The sequence below is a fragment of the Pogona vitticeps genome, chromosome 3, assembly GCF_051106095.1.
Source record: "Pogona vitticeps strain Pit_001003342236 chromosome 3, PviZW2.1, whole genome shotgun sequence".
NCBI lineage: Eukaryota > Metazoa > Chordata > Lepidosauria > Squamata > Agamidae > Pogona > Pogona vitticeps.
Genome location: NC_135785.1, coordinates 94,030,789 through 94,047,507, shown reverse-complemented (window position 1 = coordinate 94,047,507; position 16,719 = coordinate 94,030,789). Strand labels below are relative to the sequence as shown.

The following is a 16,719-nucleotide window of genomic DNA, read 5'->3' as shown; positions in this document are numbered from 1 at the left end:
CCCCCATTTCTAATACTGATTATAGTCACAAAACATTTCACAATAATTTCTTAAATATTTAGATGTAGTTAGGTGCACTTGCACAATGTATACAAATGTGTAATTTATATCTTCTTTTTTTAAGTTGCAGCAACCTCAGCAAACACTTTTAGCCCAGGTTAGTTTGTTTTTTATTTGCCACTATATATAACACATCTATTTATGTACTGCTCTGCTTCTGTTTTGTTTTTAAACACTGATGCCTTTTATCTGTGGCCAATAAAATATTAACAGTTGATATTTTCTATATCTTGTGGTAGATATATTTTTGATTACATTTTTCTTTAGCATACGTAAATATTATAGTTTTAGGTTTAGAGAAAAGTGATAATTTTACCAAATTTAATTTTAGAAGAAATATTTCTCCTGAAGAAGTTCTTCTAAATGTGTTGTTGCTTACGTTTTCATACATGGAATTGATTTAAGAATTCTGTATAATTAATTGAAGACCCTCATAAAATAGAAATGTAATCTTTTTATTTAAATTCAGAAAAACTGAATAAAAGAGGTGTACATTTTATTCAGTTTTAGAAGAGATAGCCATGTTGGTCTGTCCTAGCATATGAGGCAAAAACAAAAGAAAAAGAGGACAAAAATGTGGCACCTTAAAGACTGATATCCTCAGACTGAAGTGGACTTGTCCATAAAAGCTCATATTAAAATATAACAGTCTTCAAGGTGCCATGATGCTTTTGTCTTTTTTACTACTTATTTTTCTTTTGGTTTTGCCTGATAATTTCTCCAGTTTGATACTTTTGAAGCTTTTATACTTTGAAACACTTTTTGAGGAGATTTTTAAAAACCAAAATATTTCCCTCATTTTATATGGGAATAACATGAGGGGAGATGAGATGGTTGGAGAATTCATTGGTCCTAATAATATAGTAAAAGAAGGGAAACCTCAAAATGCTTTTGTTTTGAAAACATAATTTCACAAGAAAACTTTTTTAGCTTTTCCAAAAACCCTGTTTGTTCTCTCAATGTGCAACCCTCGTATGAAATTCTCTCACTCTATAGAAACAAAACAAATGTACAGTATAGTTGAGGAGAAACAGTTACCATTGCAAGCACCTGGGAATTCTGATCCAATGACCCAGGTGACGCAATTTGTTGGTAAGAGTCTAGTTTTAATTGCTGTTCTCCCCTGTTTACCTATGAATAATGTAATCCTTACTTTTTGTAGTACATGCTTTTTGCTGAATAATTATTGAAAGACAGTTTTGGATGAAATATATTTTCATGGAAGGATGGGATGCGGATTCTGATTACGAATTCCATTGACAATCAGTTATGAATGAACATCACTCTTGATGTTTGCTTCAGTTCATTTTTTTATTATTCAGAAGAATGTAAGGCCTTCTGTAATTTCTTCCTTCATTTTGCTTTTAGCCAGCTGTGGCACTGCCAACAAGCCTTAGTCTATCTACTCCTCAACCAGCAGCACAGATCACTGTTTCTTATCCAGCACCCCGGTCGAGTCAGCAGCAGACTCAGCCACAGAAGCAGCGGGTCTTCACTGGTGTAGTTACCAAACTACATGACACATTTGGTTTTGTTGATGAAGATGTATTTTTCCAGCTCAGGTAAATTAATTCTGCTGCCTTTGAATAATAGATGAGACTGATTAAATAAATTATTTACAATATAGAAATTTGATAATGTGCTTCTGTCCATTGTATCAAAAAGCAGACTCAAAAGATTTTGTATGTCATTTTGTAAGAGCTCAAAACTCTTTCTGTATGTCCTCAGTATTGCTTATGACACACTTATTATGCCCATAAGGAGGGTTATTGTGCCCATATTTAAGATAGAAATCTTGCTGATAATTTTTTCCTTAATTTTTTGCTGCAATAATCCATTGTCTAATGTTATGCAAACTTTTTTGCACAAAAAATGCCTCTGGAATATGTCTTCTGAAATTTTGTTTAGTAGCAGAACTTGAAGTAATGCAGTGATTTAAATTTTGCAGTGCTGTTAAGGGGAAGACTCCTCAGGTAGGGGATAGAGTTCTGGTTGAAGCAACATATAACCCTAATATGCCTTTCAAGTGGAATGCACAGAGAATTCAAACGCTGCCTAACCAGGTGTGTATAAATGCTCAGACTTTCTGTTGCTGACACACTTAGCATAAAGCTCATTTACAAGCCAATCCCCTTTTTCCCCCTATTAGAACCAGACTCAAACCCAGCCTTTACTCAAGACTCCTCCACCTGTACTTCAGCCCATTGCACAGCAGACTGCATTTAGTGTTCAGGCACAGCCGCAGCCACAGTCGCTGTTGCAGGCACAAATAACAGCAGCTTCTATCACACCTTTGCTTCAGCCACAGCCACAGCCTTTGTTACAGCAGCCACAGCAGAAAGGTACTTCAAAATGTGACATTTGTTGTCTTCTGTTAATATTGGGTCTAATTGTTTTTTAATATTCAGTAGTATACTTGGCTGAAAGGTAGTAAGGCTGTCTATCTACAGATTATTTAGCAAAACAGCAAAAGAGAGGTTGCATTCAGAACTCACAATGAGCCATGATTTATTTGATGGGAGTCTTGAGCTTTCGTATTCTCCCACATGTGTGAGAGTCACAATCTGCAAGAAATAAGTTACATTTGTGTTGAAACATAGAAAACTGCTGCCAATTATACAAACCATAGCTAACTCACCAAGCACAGTCTTGTTTGGTTATGATTTGTACAAAACTTCTTTCTGTGTTCAGATGAAATGGAATGCTGGTTTGTCACAAAACATGACCAGCAGTTTACCTCTCTATTCACATGTAAGGGAAAAGCTCATAAGCCTGAGACTCACACTAGGCCTAGAACAATCCCGTTTTGCCATAATGCATTTCCTTTTGAGGATCTACAGTATTAGAAGGATAGCTGCCTGACTGGGTGCTTCTGATTAACCAGGACTTGGTGGCTTATTGGCCACCATCTGTTTATAGCTTTTTTTCAAATACAGTGGTTACGATGTTAATTCGTCCCAGCGAAATTGCTGTAGAATGAAAATATCGTAAAGCGAAATTAAAAACCCCATAGAAACGCATTAAAACCCAATTAATGTGTTCCTGTGGGCTTGAAACTCACCATCCAGCGAAGATCCTCCATAGCGCGGCCATTTTCGCTGCCTGTGCAGCGAGGAATCCATCCCAGAAAACCATGGGCGGCCATTTTTTTAACCCGGTGGCCATTTTGAAACCGCCGATCAGCTGTAGGAAAATCGTTGTTTTGCGAGAATCGGTTCCCGAAGCAGGGAACCGATCATCGCAAAGCGAATTTCCCCCATAGGAAACATAGTTTTGCAATCGCTTTTGCGATCGCAAAAACTTCATCGTTATGCGATTTCATCGTAAAATGGAGCGCTCGTCTTGCAAGGCACCACTGTACTAAGACAGGCAGCAAATATTTTGGCCAAAAGTGAAGATTGGCTCTGTGAGAAAACAGAGCCGCATTTTGCAGAAACAATCATTGGTTGTTGATGAAAATCAGGCAGAACCATCCAGCATCTTGCTGGTGTGCATAGCTACACCTACTTAACTTGAGGTTGTGCAGACAGTTGCAAAATGTATACCAAGCTGAAAGTCATATTTACCTAGCATTTCCGCATGTTGTGCAGTCGGGTATACAGTGCGGATTAACTGATAATAGCTTTCTCTCAACTTCTGTAGGCATAATGCTACATTGCACCAAGTGCAGTAGAACTTCACCTAAAATGTTTAGTCCCTATGTAGAAGCCTATCTCTGAATGGCCAAAATTTACTTATTCCAGTTAGCCTCATATCTGTAGCTAACTGGATATGGCAAGATTTGCACCAAGGACTAATGCTTTGATTGGTTCCCCCCCCCTTTAATATACAGTGAGAATGACTATATTTGGTTGGCCATTACTGTAAATATATGAGCAATGGTTGTGGAAACCTTTTACATTTTTAAAAAGTTTAGAACTAGCAGTAAACAACTGTGCTACATTTTTGAGTTATAAATTACCTAGTGATACCAAAATGACTTAAGAGACTGCCATTTCTCCCCCTTAGCTGGTTTGCTTCAGCCTCCCGTTCGAATAGTTTCACAGCCTCAACCAGCACGGAGATTAGATCCACCACCCAGGTTTTCAGGACGGAATGACAGAGGAGACCCCATGGCTAACAGAAAAGATGATAGAAGGTGTGATATAAAAATTTCATTTGATCTTCTGTAAATATTAGGAACCATTAATGATCAAAATTTTCAGTTTGGATATATAGTTTTGGTACAGTACTCTCTAATGGAATATTTTTATTAATTTGAGCTTGCTCCTGTTGATTCTATTGTCATAGGCTTTTCAGCTCTATATTCATAATACTTTAGAAGCTAAAATACATTTATATTTCATATACAATTAAGCCGTGAAAGAGAACGTGAGAGACGTAGATCACGGGAAAGATCACCACAGCGAAAACGTTCTAGAGAGCGGTCGCCTCGGCGAGAACGGGAACGATCCCCTCGAAGACCACGGCGTGTGGTTCCCCGTTATACAGTCCAGTTTTCAAAGTTCTCATTAGACTGGTATGTAGTTTGACTGTCAAGCTGCTTTTTAATTTTTGTTTATGCAGAGAATCTGAGAGCGATAAAGTATGTGCTAGATAAATCTAAGAGATAAATAGCTAGCTTAGTTTTCCTTGGCTTTTATCCTTGGTGGGCTAAATCTCAGACTGGGTGTAATCTGCTTCCAAATGTAAGCCTTCAGCTGGAACCTGAGACAGAAGATGTACATATTCAGAGAATTCTGAGCCTAGAAATTTGTTTTGCATATTTGAAAGTGAATGAAACATGCCATCATTCCATGCAAAAATTCATTCCTGGCTACTCCCAAATTTTCTTTATTCCAGCAATATAATTTAGTGGGTGGAGGAAGCATATTGATTTGCTGCTGTTGTTAAACGGATGACATTTAGAAGTCTGATTCTCTGCAAATTAGCCAGACATCTACCAGTAGATCTTAATTTATCTTTAGCCCATTTTTGCTTCAGTATGCTTCCACCACCATTAATATGGTGACGGGGTTGAGTGTGTCAGAGAAGCCAAGAGCAATGCCTACAGGAGGCTGGACTGCATTATGTGTCTGGATTCCCTAGCAGGGTCACCCAGGGCAGAATGTTCATTTCTGAGCATGAGACTAAGATGCATCCACCCTGTTCAGGAGTAACAGCTGTATCAGCAGAAAAAATGCTTAGTTCAAATGGTGATGGGGTAGAGAAACTTCTGGAGGGCAGCTGCTGGGCAGCAGCGCTAACTGAAGGTAACACTGGTGGAAGATTTTTCACAGACAAGTGGTACCAAAACTCAAGCTAAGTTTTGTCAGTACTGCATAGAAGGCTGCAGTAGTTGAGATTTTTTTTTTTACCTTGAAAATCTTGTGAGACAGTCAGAAATGAAACAAGAGATAGTGCAGGAAGATCTCCCAGGTTTGAAAGCACTCAGGTACTGGGGTAGCACAGAGGCCAAGTATGAGTAGTGCTGTTGTTAAGGACGTAACTAGATTAAAGTTGAGAGGATGTCTAGTGGCTGGTGTGCGCAGAAGTGAAAGTTAAGTTCAGTGCTGCACAAGAAACACAGTTGGAACATCAAATGTGATAAATATGCATCAAGGTAAACTGGAAACTTTGAAGGAAGAAATTGAACGTTTAATCATAGGAGGCTGGAACACAAAGGGACATGAAACTTTCCACGTTTGGTGCAGAATTTTTGAAATATTAAAGTAAGATACATTAAAGGCATAGGTCTCCATGCTGTACTGTTCAGGATAAAGCCTAAAGCTTAGGCCATCTTACCAATGTATTTTATAATGATTGATTTAGTCTATACATTAAAGAATTGACATCTGCTGTAATTTGTTTTGGAGAAATAGCTCATGTTTTCTATTGACTAACTGAAACATTCTGTATTTTTTAAATTCATAGTGCTTATCAGTGTTAATACTTGATAAAAATTTGACTTGTACATTAAAAAAATTGGCATTAGCAAGGTATTTAACTGTAAAATGACTTTACAAGAAAGCAAAGTTGAAGTTTTATGAATTCTAATTTTTTAATGTACATGTTCAGTTTGGGAAAGTATGTAAACAAATAGCATAGCAAATTGCTTTTGTCCAAGTCCTAAACAATAAGATTACCTTTAGCAAAGTTCTACTCTTTTTAAAGATTCCAGATAATTCTCTGAAGAAATCCATTGTGAAAGCTTTTGAACTTTTTGAATGAAGCACTCTGCATTCTCTGAGCTTGTCATAGCTCAGCAACCCCCCTTTTTAAAATATATGTAACTCTGATAAGCCTTTCTGTTTCCCAAATCCTTTAGACTGGAGCAAGGACAAGTGGGCTGAGGACTACACAGTTCCTTTGCTCCCAAGCCTAGGGCCTTTTTTTGAGCTGAGCCTCATAGGTTAGCTCAGGAAGTACGCTGTTCACTGGTTTTTAAAAATCAAGTTTTGGGACCATTTGGGCAGTACTTTTTGAACTGCGATTGGGGAAAAAAACAGATTAAATTTCTGAGGCAGTCAAAAATTAATTTCCAAATTGAGTGCTTCCCAGACATGCCAATGTTGTAAACAAAAATAATTAAATTGTTTTAGTTCAGCTTCAGCACTATATATTGCTAATGTTTATTTGTTTGAGTTCGTAGCCCAGGATTTCTTTACCATTGTGAAATGTATGTTCTTATTGTTTAAAGCCTTAGTTGTGATATGATGGAACTGAGACGACGATATCAGAACTTGTACATACCAAGCGACTTTTTTGATGCTCAGTTTACATGGGTGGATGCTTTTCCTATGTCAAGACCATTTCAGTTAGGAAACTACTGCAACTTCTATGTAATGCACAGAGAGGTAGATCCTTTGGATAAGAATGCTGCTGTACTGGACCCACCAGATGCTGATCATCTCTACAGTGCAAAGGTGGGTATAACATCCTAAATACAACTTCTCCCATAGAACCTTTGAGTACAGGATACCTATCACAGAATCATTTTTAAAATGGATCTGATTTCAATAATGTGTTCTGCACACCACATCTTAAATTGACAAAATACGTGGAAAGAAATTAGATCAGATCCAGATTCATCGCTTCTACAATAGGTCTTGAAGTAGCAACATTTTTTTACAAAAAGGTCTGTACCTGAATGCATAGAAAGGTGAGTATATTAAAAAAAATGAAAATCAGGAATATTTTGTGTTTTGTTCTGAAACAGGTTTTAGTTTTGTGATGTTAGAATAAGACACCTTGCATTCCCTTTGTATGTATTTTATTGTAGAACATGTTCCTGACCTGCAAATAATTTGGTCCCTTAATGTATATGCTGTGCATTCCATAGATTTTGTTAAACAAGTGTCTGTATTTGAGCACTTATTCAGATGTTACATACGAAGTAGTAATGCTGATTTTAATTGTAATATAAGTTTTTATTTGCTTTCTATACCACCGAATTATTTCTGGGCACTACTCTGGGCAGTTTACATCAAACAGAGAGACAATATAAGATCATATAAAAAGAAACAGCTACTCACATAAAACTAAATCAAATAAATCCAAAATTAATCTAAACCAAATTTAAACATTTGGACCTTTTGGGATTCAGCAGTTCTTTGTAGGATGTCAAACTTGCTAGAGTATCTTGTTTACATTATCTTGGCAATGATTTTTCTTGCTTTGAAAACAGGTTATGCTTATGGCCAGTCCTAGTATGGAAGATCTCTATCATAAATCTTGTGCCCTTGCTGAAGATCCCCAAGAGGTCCGGGATGGGTTTCAACACCCCGCTAGACTTATAAAGGTAAAAAAATGATGTATCTCTGTGTGAAAGTACAACTAACTGTAAAAGCTCTTCATTTGCAAGATGTAACTACAGTATGGTACAAGCTCCCTTTTTATGGTATTTCTTCTAGTATGTGCATAGGATTGCAATCAAAATTGAATGAAACTACTGTATGTTATGTAAACAGCTGTGTTTCTTAGCCACTCACAAGCTTCTCATTAGCAACATTTACAAGGAACTTGTAAAAAAAGTCAATATCCCTGATTGTACAGTTTGGAATATTATTTTCCTCTATTGCTTGCAATGTTTTTTAAGTGTTAGGTCTTACATAGAAGTCTTGCAAAATAAATGAGTAATGATGTTTAAACCTATTCCATTACTGAAAAGTTCTGTGGAAAACAAAAGCTGAACTCATTTTGCGCAAGACAAGCTGCAGTCTTGTTACTTGCTGTATCTACTTGCCCTTGAGTAAATCTCATTAAGCTCATGGAACTGGCTTCTGTGTAGGTATGTGTCAGATTGCATTGTTATGCTTACAGATGCAGAGTTAATTGCTTGTGATAATAAACTGAGGTGTGTGCCATTATTGTTTATCTTTTTATTGGTTGCCTTCTATGCTGCCTTTCACAAAAAGGTGACATACACTGAGGTACAATATCAGCAGAGATAAGCAAATCAATAATAAAACCATATTAAAGCAACATTTAATCACTAATATTTGTTTAGTTTGGAAAATTTTCTTTTTTTCTTCACAGGGCAGGTTTTTAGATAATCTTTTTTTCCCTAGTTTCTAGTGGGTATGAAAGGTAAAGATGAAGCTATGGCTATTGGTGGACATTGGTCTCCCTCACTCGATGGACCTGACCCAGAGAAAGACCCGTCTGTGTTGATTAAAACAGCTATCCGTTGTTGCAGGGCCCTAACAGGGATTGATTTAAGTGTATGCACACAATGGTATGTACTCTCTTTTTAACATATTTTAGAGAAATCGAGGCATGTTTTAAATCCTCATGAAAAGTGGTTTTGATGAAACCAACCTCTTTCTTTATCAGCATCCAGTAGTTGTTCAGGTAAACTGCACAAAGTCATGTCCTCAATGGAAATATGTATTTGGTGCCAAAAATATGAAGAAGAATGAGCTTTAAAATCATGGATTTGTTTGAATTTTGCAATGCTTGTATGTTAAAATATTTTTCATTTCACGCATAGCTGGAGAAGATCGTCAAGGAAACTTCATTTCATTATTCTCGTGATTATAAATAATTAGACTTTGGAGGTAGCCATATTTTCTCTTGGTGGATTTGCTACTACTGTGTTTCAGTCACCTGTTGACCACTTTGTGAATGAACACCTGCCGTACACCGTATTTAAAAGATTCATTCAGATTCAGAACAATGTGGAACATTTTAACACAATGTGAAAATTGCATTGCTTTCAACAATTAATGTCTAATTTATTTTCTAGCAGGTGTATTAAAACGTACAAGTTTTTTTCAAAGAGAACATATGGCTCATATTTTTTTTTAGAAAAAATTCAGGTTGTCGCAGCAAAATTTCTTTACTTGATGTGCTACAGTGATCTAGGCTCTGTAAAATGTATTGTAGAATTTTTTTTCCAACATGCTTCTTCCCTTGCAACAGGTACCGTTTTGCAGAGATTCGCTACCATCGCCCTGAGGAGACCCACAAGGGGCGTACAGTTCCAGCTCATGTGGAGACAGTGGTTTTATTTTTCCCGGATGTTTGGCATTGCCTTCCCACCCGCTCAGAGTGGGAAACCCTCTCCCGAGGATACAAGCAGCAGCTGGTCGAGAAACTTCAGGGTGAACGCAAGGAGGCTGATGGAGAACAGGCACTGAACGCTAATCCCTTTTTCTATTTCTGCTTCTCACAGGCACAGGAACACAGGCACAAAATACACCCCACATGCTACACTACAAACATACGTAGGAGGAACATAACTGGTAACAATGACTGGTAAACCAGCTTTCAGCAGTGTAGATTTTTTTTTGTTTAATTGCAACTAGTGTACTGATGTAAAAATGTATGCTGATAAAACAAGCGGAATTAAATCTGTGCCCCCAATGCACACATTTTTGTTCTCTTAGAACTAGTTGCTGGAACCTGGGACCAGTTGTTGAGTGAGATTCAGTTTTAAATGTTGTGTCACGCATTTTGTCATTTTACCAGAACAAAACCCATTTTTTCTCTCATATATTAGCCTTTGTTTTTAAAAAATGGTACTTTGAAATAGGCAAGATACTAAAACCTCATAGATTGTTTTAGGATCTAATTGGAATAATAAATGAATAAGGTCTAACAAAATGAGGAGCATTTTGGGTGGTTTGAAAATTGGGGAAGATCACACACTGTGGTTAGTGGTGACCAGCAGTGTCTGTGCATCCCTGATGTTCTTTGTGTTGTTGTTGTTTTATCACCCTTTTGTGTTTCACAGAGATGACTCTTATTGACTGGTGAGAGAGGCACTGTGATCATTATAAAGTAGTAGAATGTGCATATGTGACTTTGTTGCAATGGTAACTTTAGGAGAAGACTGATGAAACAGTTCTGACCATGCCCAGATCAGCTGCAGACTTAAGAAAGAATAAACTTTATTTTTAAGGTTTCTGAAGAGAGATGTCTTTATTTTATTCTTTAGGATGAAGAGGAAAAGGATGATGGAGAAACAAAAGAGATTTCTACTCCTACTCACTGGTCTAAACTTGACCCAAAGGCAATGAAAGTAAATAATGGAGCATAAGAAAATAATTACATTATGAAACAAAATATTTCTAAAAGTGTGATCAAATTTACAGCAGTAGTGTTGCTCTTTATCTTCTGAAGCTGATTCCATTTTTAATTTGAAAATGTATGACTACTACAGTAGGACTGTGGTATTCCCCCCCCCCACGGATATGGAAGCCCTATATATAGGATGGGCTCTGGTTCTCTCTAGTGGCCAGTTCTGGTAACATACCTTGTAATTACATATTTTGAGGGGGTTGTTATTTAATATTTTCAGGCAGAATGGAAACCACAGTCTTGTTATACTTTGGTTATTTTTAATAAGAGGGATTTTTTCTGAAAACATTGGCTGTAATCCTGTTGTGCAATTATGTAAATAGCATAATTTTTGGAAGCAAATCACTAAGCTAATAAATCTCCATAGACCTTATTAATTACATACTGATTTGCGTCACTTGGTGTGCAACAGAGTGGCTACAGAGGTTTCTTAACTTATAGCAACTTGTGCCTGAAAGTTATTGTTTGCATGATTGTGCAACATGATTTCAACCATTGCTTATACAGCCTCGCATAGCGACAATAATCGGTGCAGCAAAAATCGCTGCAAAGCGATTTCGTCGCTATGTGATTTTTAAAAGCCCATAGGAATGCATTGAAACCCCTTCAATGCGTTCCTATGGGCTTCAGACTCACCTTTAAACGAAAACCCTCCATAGGGTGGCCATTTCCGCTGCCCGGTAAGCGAGGAATCCGTCCCAAAAAACAGCGAATGGCCATTTTTTTTACCCGGTGGCCATTTTCGAACGGGCGATCAGCTGTTAAAAAATCATCGCTTTGCAATCGGTAAGCGAAACGGTACTGATCTAAACTTGAGTGATTTTTGCCCATTTAAAACATCGCAATGCAATCGCTTTTGCAATCACAAAATCTTCATCGCTATGCGATTTCGTCAAACGGGGCGCCCGTTAAGCGAGGCACCTCTGTATTTGGAGGGACATCTATCACAAATAAAAAATTGTGAATATTTACGATTTTCTGCTAATTTTCTCTGCCTTGTGCTTCACTGATTGATAAGGAACTAATTTTCAGTTTCTTTGGTTAAATAAATACTACATTACTGTTCGCAATACTCACTATTAAATATTTTGTGAATTAGGTTAATGACCTGCGTAAGGAATTAGAAAGCCGAACTCTTAGTTCAAAGGGTCTGAAATCTCAGCTGATAGCCCGGTTAACAAAGCAGTTAAAACTGGAAGAACAAAAAGAAGAACAGAAAGAACTGGAAAAGTCTGAAAAGGAAGATGAGGAGGAGGAAGAGAGAAAATCTGAAGATGATAAAGAGGTGGATGCATAGCAAATATGTTTAGATAAAATTGTTTTTTAATCATTTGGTTCGTTGTTAAATTTAAATATGTTATTGAGGAAGAAGAGTCTCAAAATCAGAGTATTGACCTTGGTTAAATATTTTAACACTTGAAAGATAATGCTGTAGTGTTTTTGTTATACCTTCCTTCACTGGAATGCCAGTAATATATGGAGAAAAACAACTGCAGGGTTGAGGAAAGCATCTGTTTTGCCTACAAATTTTGTTAGACCCCCAGTGAGGATGAGCATTGTGGTGAGAAGGGACCTAGTTATCTACAGTGACAGTGCAATACTGTACATTCTACAGCTTTCAGAGCTTTGGGGGAGTGTACATTCTTACAGGGTGTACATCCTGTCTTCTGAGTATTCCTTAATAATCACCTATAAGACCAGTTTGCATCATTCCTTCTGTTTATCCATAATAACGCTTATTTCAGAGTTTCATATATTTTATTCTATACAGAAACCCAGCAAGATAGGTGGCTGTATTTTCATACTGCAAATTGAAACATGGACTATGAGAGTAAATTATTTGTCTAATGACACCTAATAAGTTTGTAGCTGAGACAGGATTTGAACAGTTAATCTCACAGGTCATAGCTCATTCTCCTACTCTCAACATTATACTTACTACTATATGCGTCTGCACCACTTTTCTTCTAGTGCATATTTCTTAACTGCAGCTTATAATTAACAGCAGTTCTTATCCGTATTTTAACAGTAGAAATGGGAACAAACTGATGGTCCATGCCGGTTTGTTTTTCAGCTGAACAGGTGTTTGGCGCTTCCCAGCACCGCCGCCTCTAGCAGGTGCCCACTCAGAGGCAGGGCCCCAGCTTCCCTGCCTCACCTCCTCTGGGCATCTTACCCACTTAACTTGTCCTCTGTTCAGACATTTTACAGGCGTGTCTTTCTAGAAAACCAGTAGACTGTCATCATTTTCATTCAAATATATTATGGTTTATGCATATATTCTCTCGTCTCCTTACCTTATGCCATCCATTTTTTCATAGATTTCAGAGTTCTCCCTTCCCACAGAGGACAATTATATGAGGGAAGTTAGGCTTAATGAGAGTAGCCAAAGTAGTTTTACAGCCAGAGATTTGAACTCAAGTGTTACCAGTTCTGGTTCAGGACTCCATTCCGCAGAGACGTTCTCCAGGCACAAGCATGGTGTATTCATTTAACATAATTTATATAGAGGAAACTCTGAAACTTTCCAAGAGCAGCTGAGCCAGGATTGTCTTCTTTCTGTGTTGTTCAGGGAGTAAGCATTTAAACTCTGAAATCCTCATTACAAATTATTTTCTCAAACATGTAGGAAGAAGAAAGGAAACGTTTAGAGGAAGTGGAACGTCAGCGTCGGGAGAGACGATACATCTTGCCTGATGAACCGGCAATCATTGTGCATCCTAATTGGGCAGCCAAAAGTGGAAAATTTGATTGCAGTATTATGTCCCTTAGTGTTCTTCTGGATTATAGGCTAGAAGATAACAAAGAACATTCATTTGAGGTAATTGCTTTATCTGAATTTGTCCTCACCCCACCTTATTCCTTGAATGCCCACCTGAGTGCCTTGTGCTCCAGCTGCACTGAATACAATCTGTTCTGTGTATGTTTTCAACTTAACACTCTTTCTGGCTTTTAATGTTGTTCTGTGTCTTCAATTTGTAATGAGACTGTGCAGTTCAACTATGCATGATACATTAAGGAAAAAAGTGGTTTGCCAAATAATGATACTGTGAAAGCTCAGCTCAGATGAATTTCATTTGTACAAAGCTGGATTTCTGTGTTCTTATTTTGGTGAAATATGAATATTGTGTTCCTGTTCTGAATTGTAGGTCTAGATTGTCAAGTATAACTAGATTCCATACAGTGGATTTAGTGATTTCCAAGTAGGGCCAATTTAATAACAGCTGATTTTTGCCATAGAACTAGTGGATGAGCCCTTAGTTCTCTGTTTCGGCAAAAGGAGAATAATGGGAACCTCCCTTGCTTTGTTCAGTTCTTTGTGTAAATAAAGACAGTTATGCTGCTGCGTTTCAGTGTCAGATGAATATTATTTTATGTGCTTCTGGTTTTACTAATGAGTTATTGTATTGTCGTCCTGCAAGCTTAATATTCTATGGTTTTCTTGTTTGAGTCTATACTGTTTGTTTCTTCATTGTTAATTTATTATCAAAACAGGTTGTATATTGATCCTGCTGGTACATAAGAGAATTACCAACAAATGTTGATGTTTCTTCTCTAGGTTTCGTTATTTGCAGAACTTTTCAATGAAATGCTTCAAAGGGATTTTGGTGTGCGAATCTACAGATCACTGTTGTCTCTTCCGGATAAGGAAGATAAAAAAGATAAAAAAACCAAAAAAGATGAGAAGAAAGACAGAAAGGAAGAAAGAGATGATGAAAATGATGACCCAAAGCCTAAAAGAAGAAAATCTGGAGATGAAAAAGATAAAAAAGATGAGAGAGATGATAGGAAGGTCAGTAGCCATTAAAAAAAACCTTAGTTATCTATTCTAAGAAAAGTTGGGAGTGATGGGCAAATTGCTAGCCTTCATTCCATATAATTCCTCATATAAAAGACCTGTTTCTGTCATTGGTGTTTTCATTTAAAGATTGGAACTTTGGGAAATAAGTATCAAAACATACCTTTTCTCCATACATGTTGCCAAGTAACATAATGTTAGCTGTTTTTTCTTTCTTTCTTACAAACTGTGCCCCCAAAAAAGTCCAAAACTCAACAAGAGACCTAAAAAGATTATTAAATGATTTTTGTTACCTCTCTTATTGTCTTCTGTTGCAAAGTGGGCAAGGGATAAGTTCCTGATCTTTGCTTTACTTCCGAACTTTTTGCACCTAGTTAAATATTGGAGAGGTTTTAATTATTACTGCCAAAATTTGGATTGTTTTAATATGTGAGAATTAATTACAGAGAGAAGAGAAGAGGAAAGATGATTCAAAAGATGAAGATGAAATGGAAGAGGACAATAACCAAGAAGAATATGATCCCATGGAAGCTGAAGATGTTGAGGATGAAGATGATGGTATAATGGAGATGATTATTCTTATTAAAACAAGCAAACTATTGATCTGCCAGAGCAAAGTTACAGAGCTTTCTATTACATGTATAACTTTATAGCAGAAGGCCTTAATGTATTATTGATAAACGTTTTCATCTTCAGACAAAGATAGTTCCTATAGAAATGTGTAGGTCTAATATACTGTGAATATGCTAAAAGTAAGTTCTGTTTCCATAGATAGGGATGATGAAGAAATGAACAGACGAGATGACAGAAGAGAGGGAAACCGCCATTGCAAAGAGAGGGCTTCTAAAGACAAGGTATTCTGTGTTGCTAATTTTTTACTGTCACTGAAGATGCTAGAAAATCGGGAGGTAAAAGTAAGCCTGTCAAAATGTCCCTGTTCTCTCTACATTTATATTTTTGTTTAATTTCTTTCCTGAGGAGGCATTTGTAGTTTGCACCCAATATCCAGTTATTAATCTGGTGCTGCAAATGATACTGCACTTGCAGACACTAGTTCTGGATTATGTGTGGGATTACCATATTTTTCAATGTATAAAACTACTTTTTCCTAAAACCATTACACTAAAAATTGAGGGGCATCTTTTACACAGAAGTAAGCTGAGAACACAGAGAGTACAAAATGGCCCATACCTTGTCTCTACAAACAGGCTTCCTTCAGTCACAAGGCTTAGCTGAATCCAATCAGGAGACTTAGCTTCCTCCAATCATTGGCCTTAGGTAACTGACATCAGCTGATGCTGAATAATTGGAACACACCTCGTTGGAGGTGAAGCCTGTACACTCTGATTTTACAGGGATTCCTAATGTCTGAGCGTTCTGAGCCCAGAGGCTGAATCCTCAAAGCTAACTTTTCTTAATTTTGGGGTTAGGAAAAGGGGGGGGGGTTCTTATAAATGGAAAAATACGGTAGTTCCAGCTTCTCTTTGCAGTACTGATTGTGCATGTCACGTGTGTGCCTGGATGCCAGAGAAACAATTGGCACTGCTTTGACAACCGGAAAAACCGATGGATTTCTGCTAGTGCACTGTTTTCTTCTACTAAGATTTTAAACTCCAAAATAGACTGCAGCCACAAAAGTAATGAGTTTATTGTCTTCTTTCACACTAGTGTGACTCCACACACATACCTGCAGTCTATTCACATCTGGAAAACATGAATGATACTTTCAGTTTTTTACACTTACAAACTGAACTGGCTTGCGTTGATGACTCTGGTGTTAGTGAGACTGACAACACAACCTTGGGACAGGTTTTGGGTTCAATAGTATTTGTATTGTAAACTTGTATATAGGGGTCTTGAATATTATATCTGCTATTGAAAGAAGCATATTTTTGTAGAATGAGAGAAATGTAGAAACAGTTTGCTGTTGGCCAATAAGTAACTACCAAAACTTACTGATCATAAAATATCTTCTTTAGGAAAGAGACAAAACTCAGATGATAACTGTTAACCGTGATCTGCTTATGGCTTTCGTTTATTTTGATCAATGCCATTGTGGATACCTTTTGGAAAAGGACTTGGAAGAGATACTATACACACTTGGATTGCATCTTTCACGAGCCCAGGTTTGTTCCTTAAGTAGTCATATTGTACTGAATCCTGCTTGAAAGAATTCTTAAGTCCATCTGCATGGAGAGGTACCAAAATCACTCAGTTCCTGTAAAATAGTTAACTATAATTTTGTTGTGCTTCTATGTTATAATTTGTTCTAGAAAATTTATTGCTTATATTATCTA

At 37.1% G+C, this 16,719-nt stretch overlaps 1 protein-coding gene and 1 non-coding gene across 3 annotated transcripts in view; both read left to right on the top strand.

The window, feature by feature from the left end:
* The window catches only part of CCAR1 (cell division cycle and apoptosis regulator 1), a 36,399-nt gene that overhangs the window by 7,442 nt on the left and 12,238 nt on the right, over positions 1-16,719 (top strand). The window contains exons 5-21 of one of the 2 annotated variants that reach the window (XM_020807997.3): positions 131-157; positions 1,429-1,622; positions 2,009-2,123; positions 2,210-2,402; positions 4,069-4,198; positions 4,418-4,579; positions 6,740-6,965; positions 7,727-7,840; positions 8,610-8,776; positions 9,463-9,673; positions 10,481-10,564; positions 11,723-11,908; positions 13,253-13,444; positions 14,183-14,416; positions 14,869-14,980; positions 15,194-15,276; positions 16,402-16,548. In XM_020807997.3, the coding sequence (XP_020663656.2) occupies positions 131-157; positions 1,429-1,622; positions 2,009-2,123; positions 2,210-2,402; positions 4,069-4,198; positions 4,418-4,579; positions 6,740-6,965; positions 7,727-7,840; positions 8,610-8,776; positions 9,463-9,673; positions 10,481-10,564; positions 11,723-11,908; positions 13,253-13,444; positions 14,183-14,416; positions 14,869-14,980; positions 15,194-15,276; positions 16,402-16,548 (2,577 nt within the window). Of the gene's footprint in view, positions 1-124; positions 158-1,428; positions 1,623-2,008; positions 2,124-2,209; positions 2,403-4,068; positions 4,199-4,417; positions 4,580-6,739; positions 6,966-7,726; positions 7,841-8,609; positions 8,777-9,462; positions 9,674-10,480; positions 10,565-11,722; positions 11,909-13,252; positions 13,445-14,182; positions 14,417-14,868; positions 14,981-15,193; positions 15,277-16,401; positions 16,549-16,719 lie in introns of both variants that reach the window. The other variant, XM_020807995.3, reaches the window with a different exon arrangement.
* Positions 8,173-8,235, top strand: LOC140706281 (small nucleolar RNA SNORD98). The gene has a single exon (XR_012085921.1). It is a non-coding gene; the product is annotated as a small nucleolar RNA SNORD98 (small nucleolar RNA).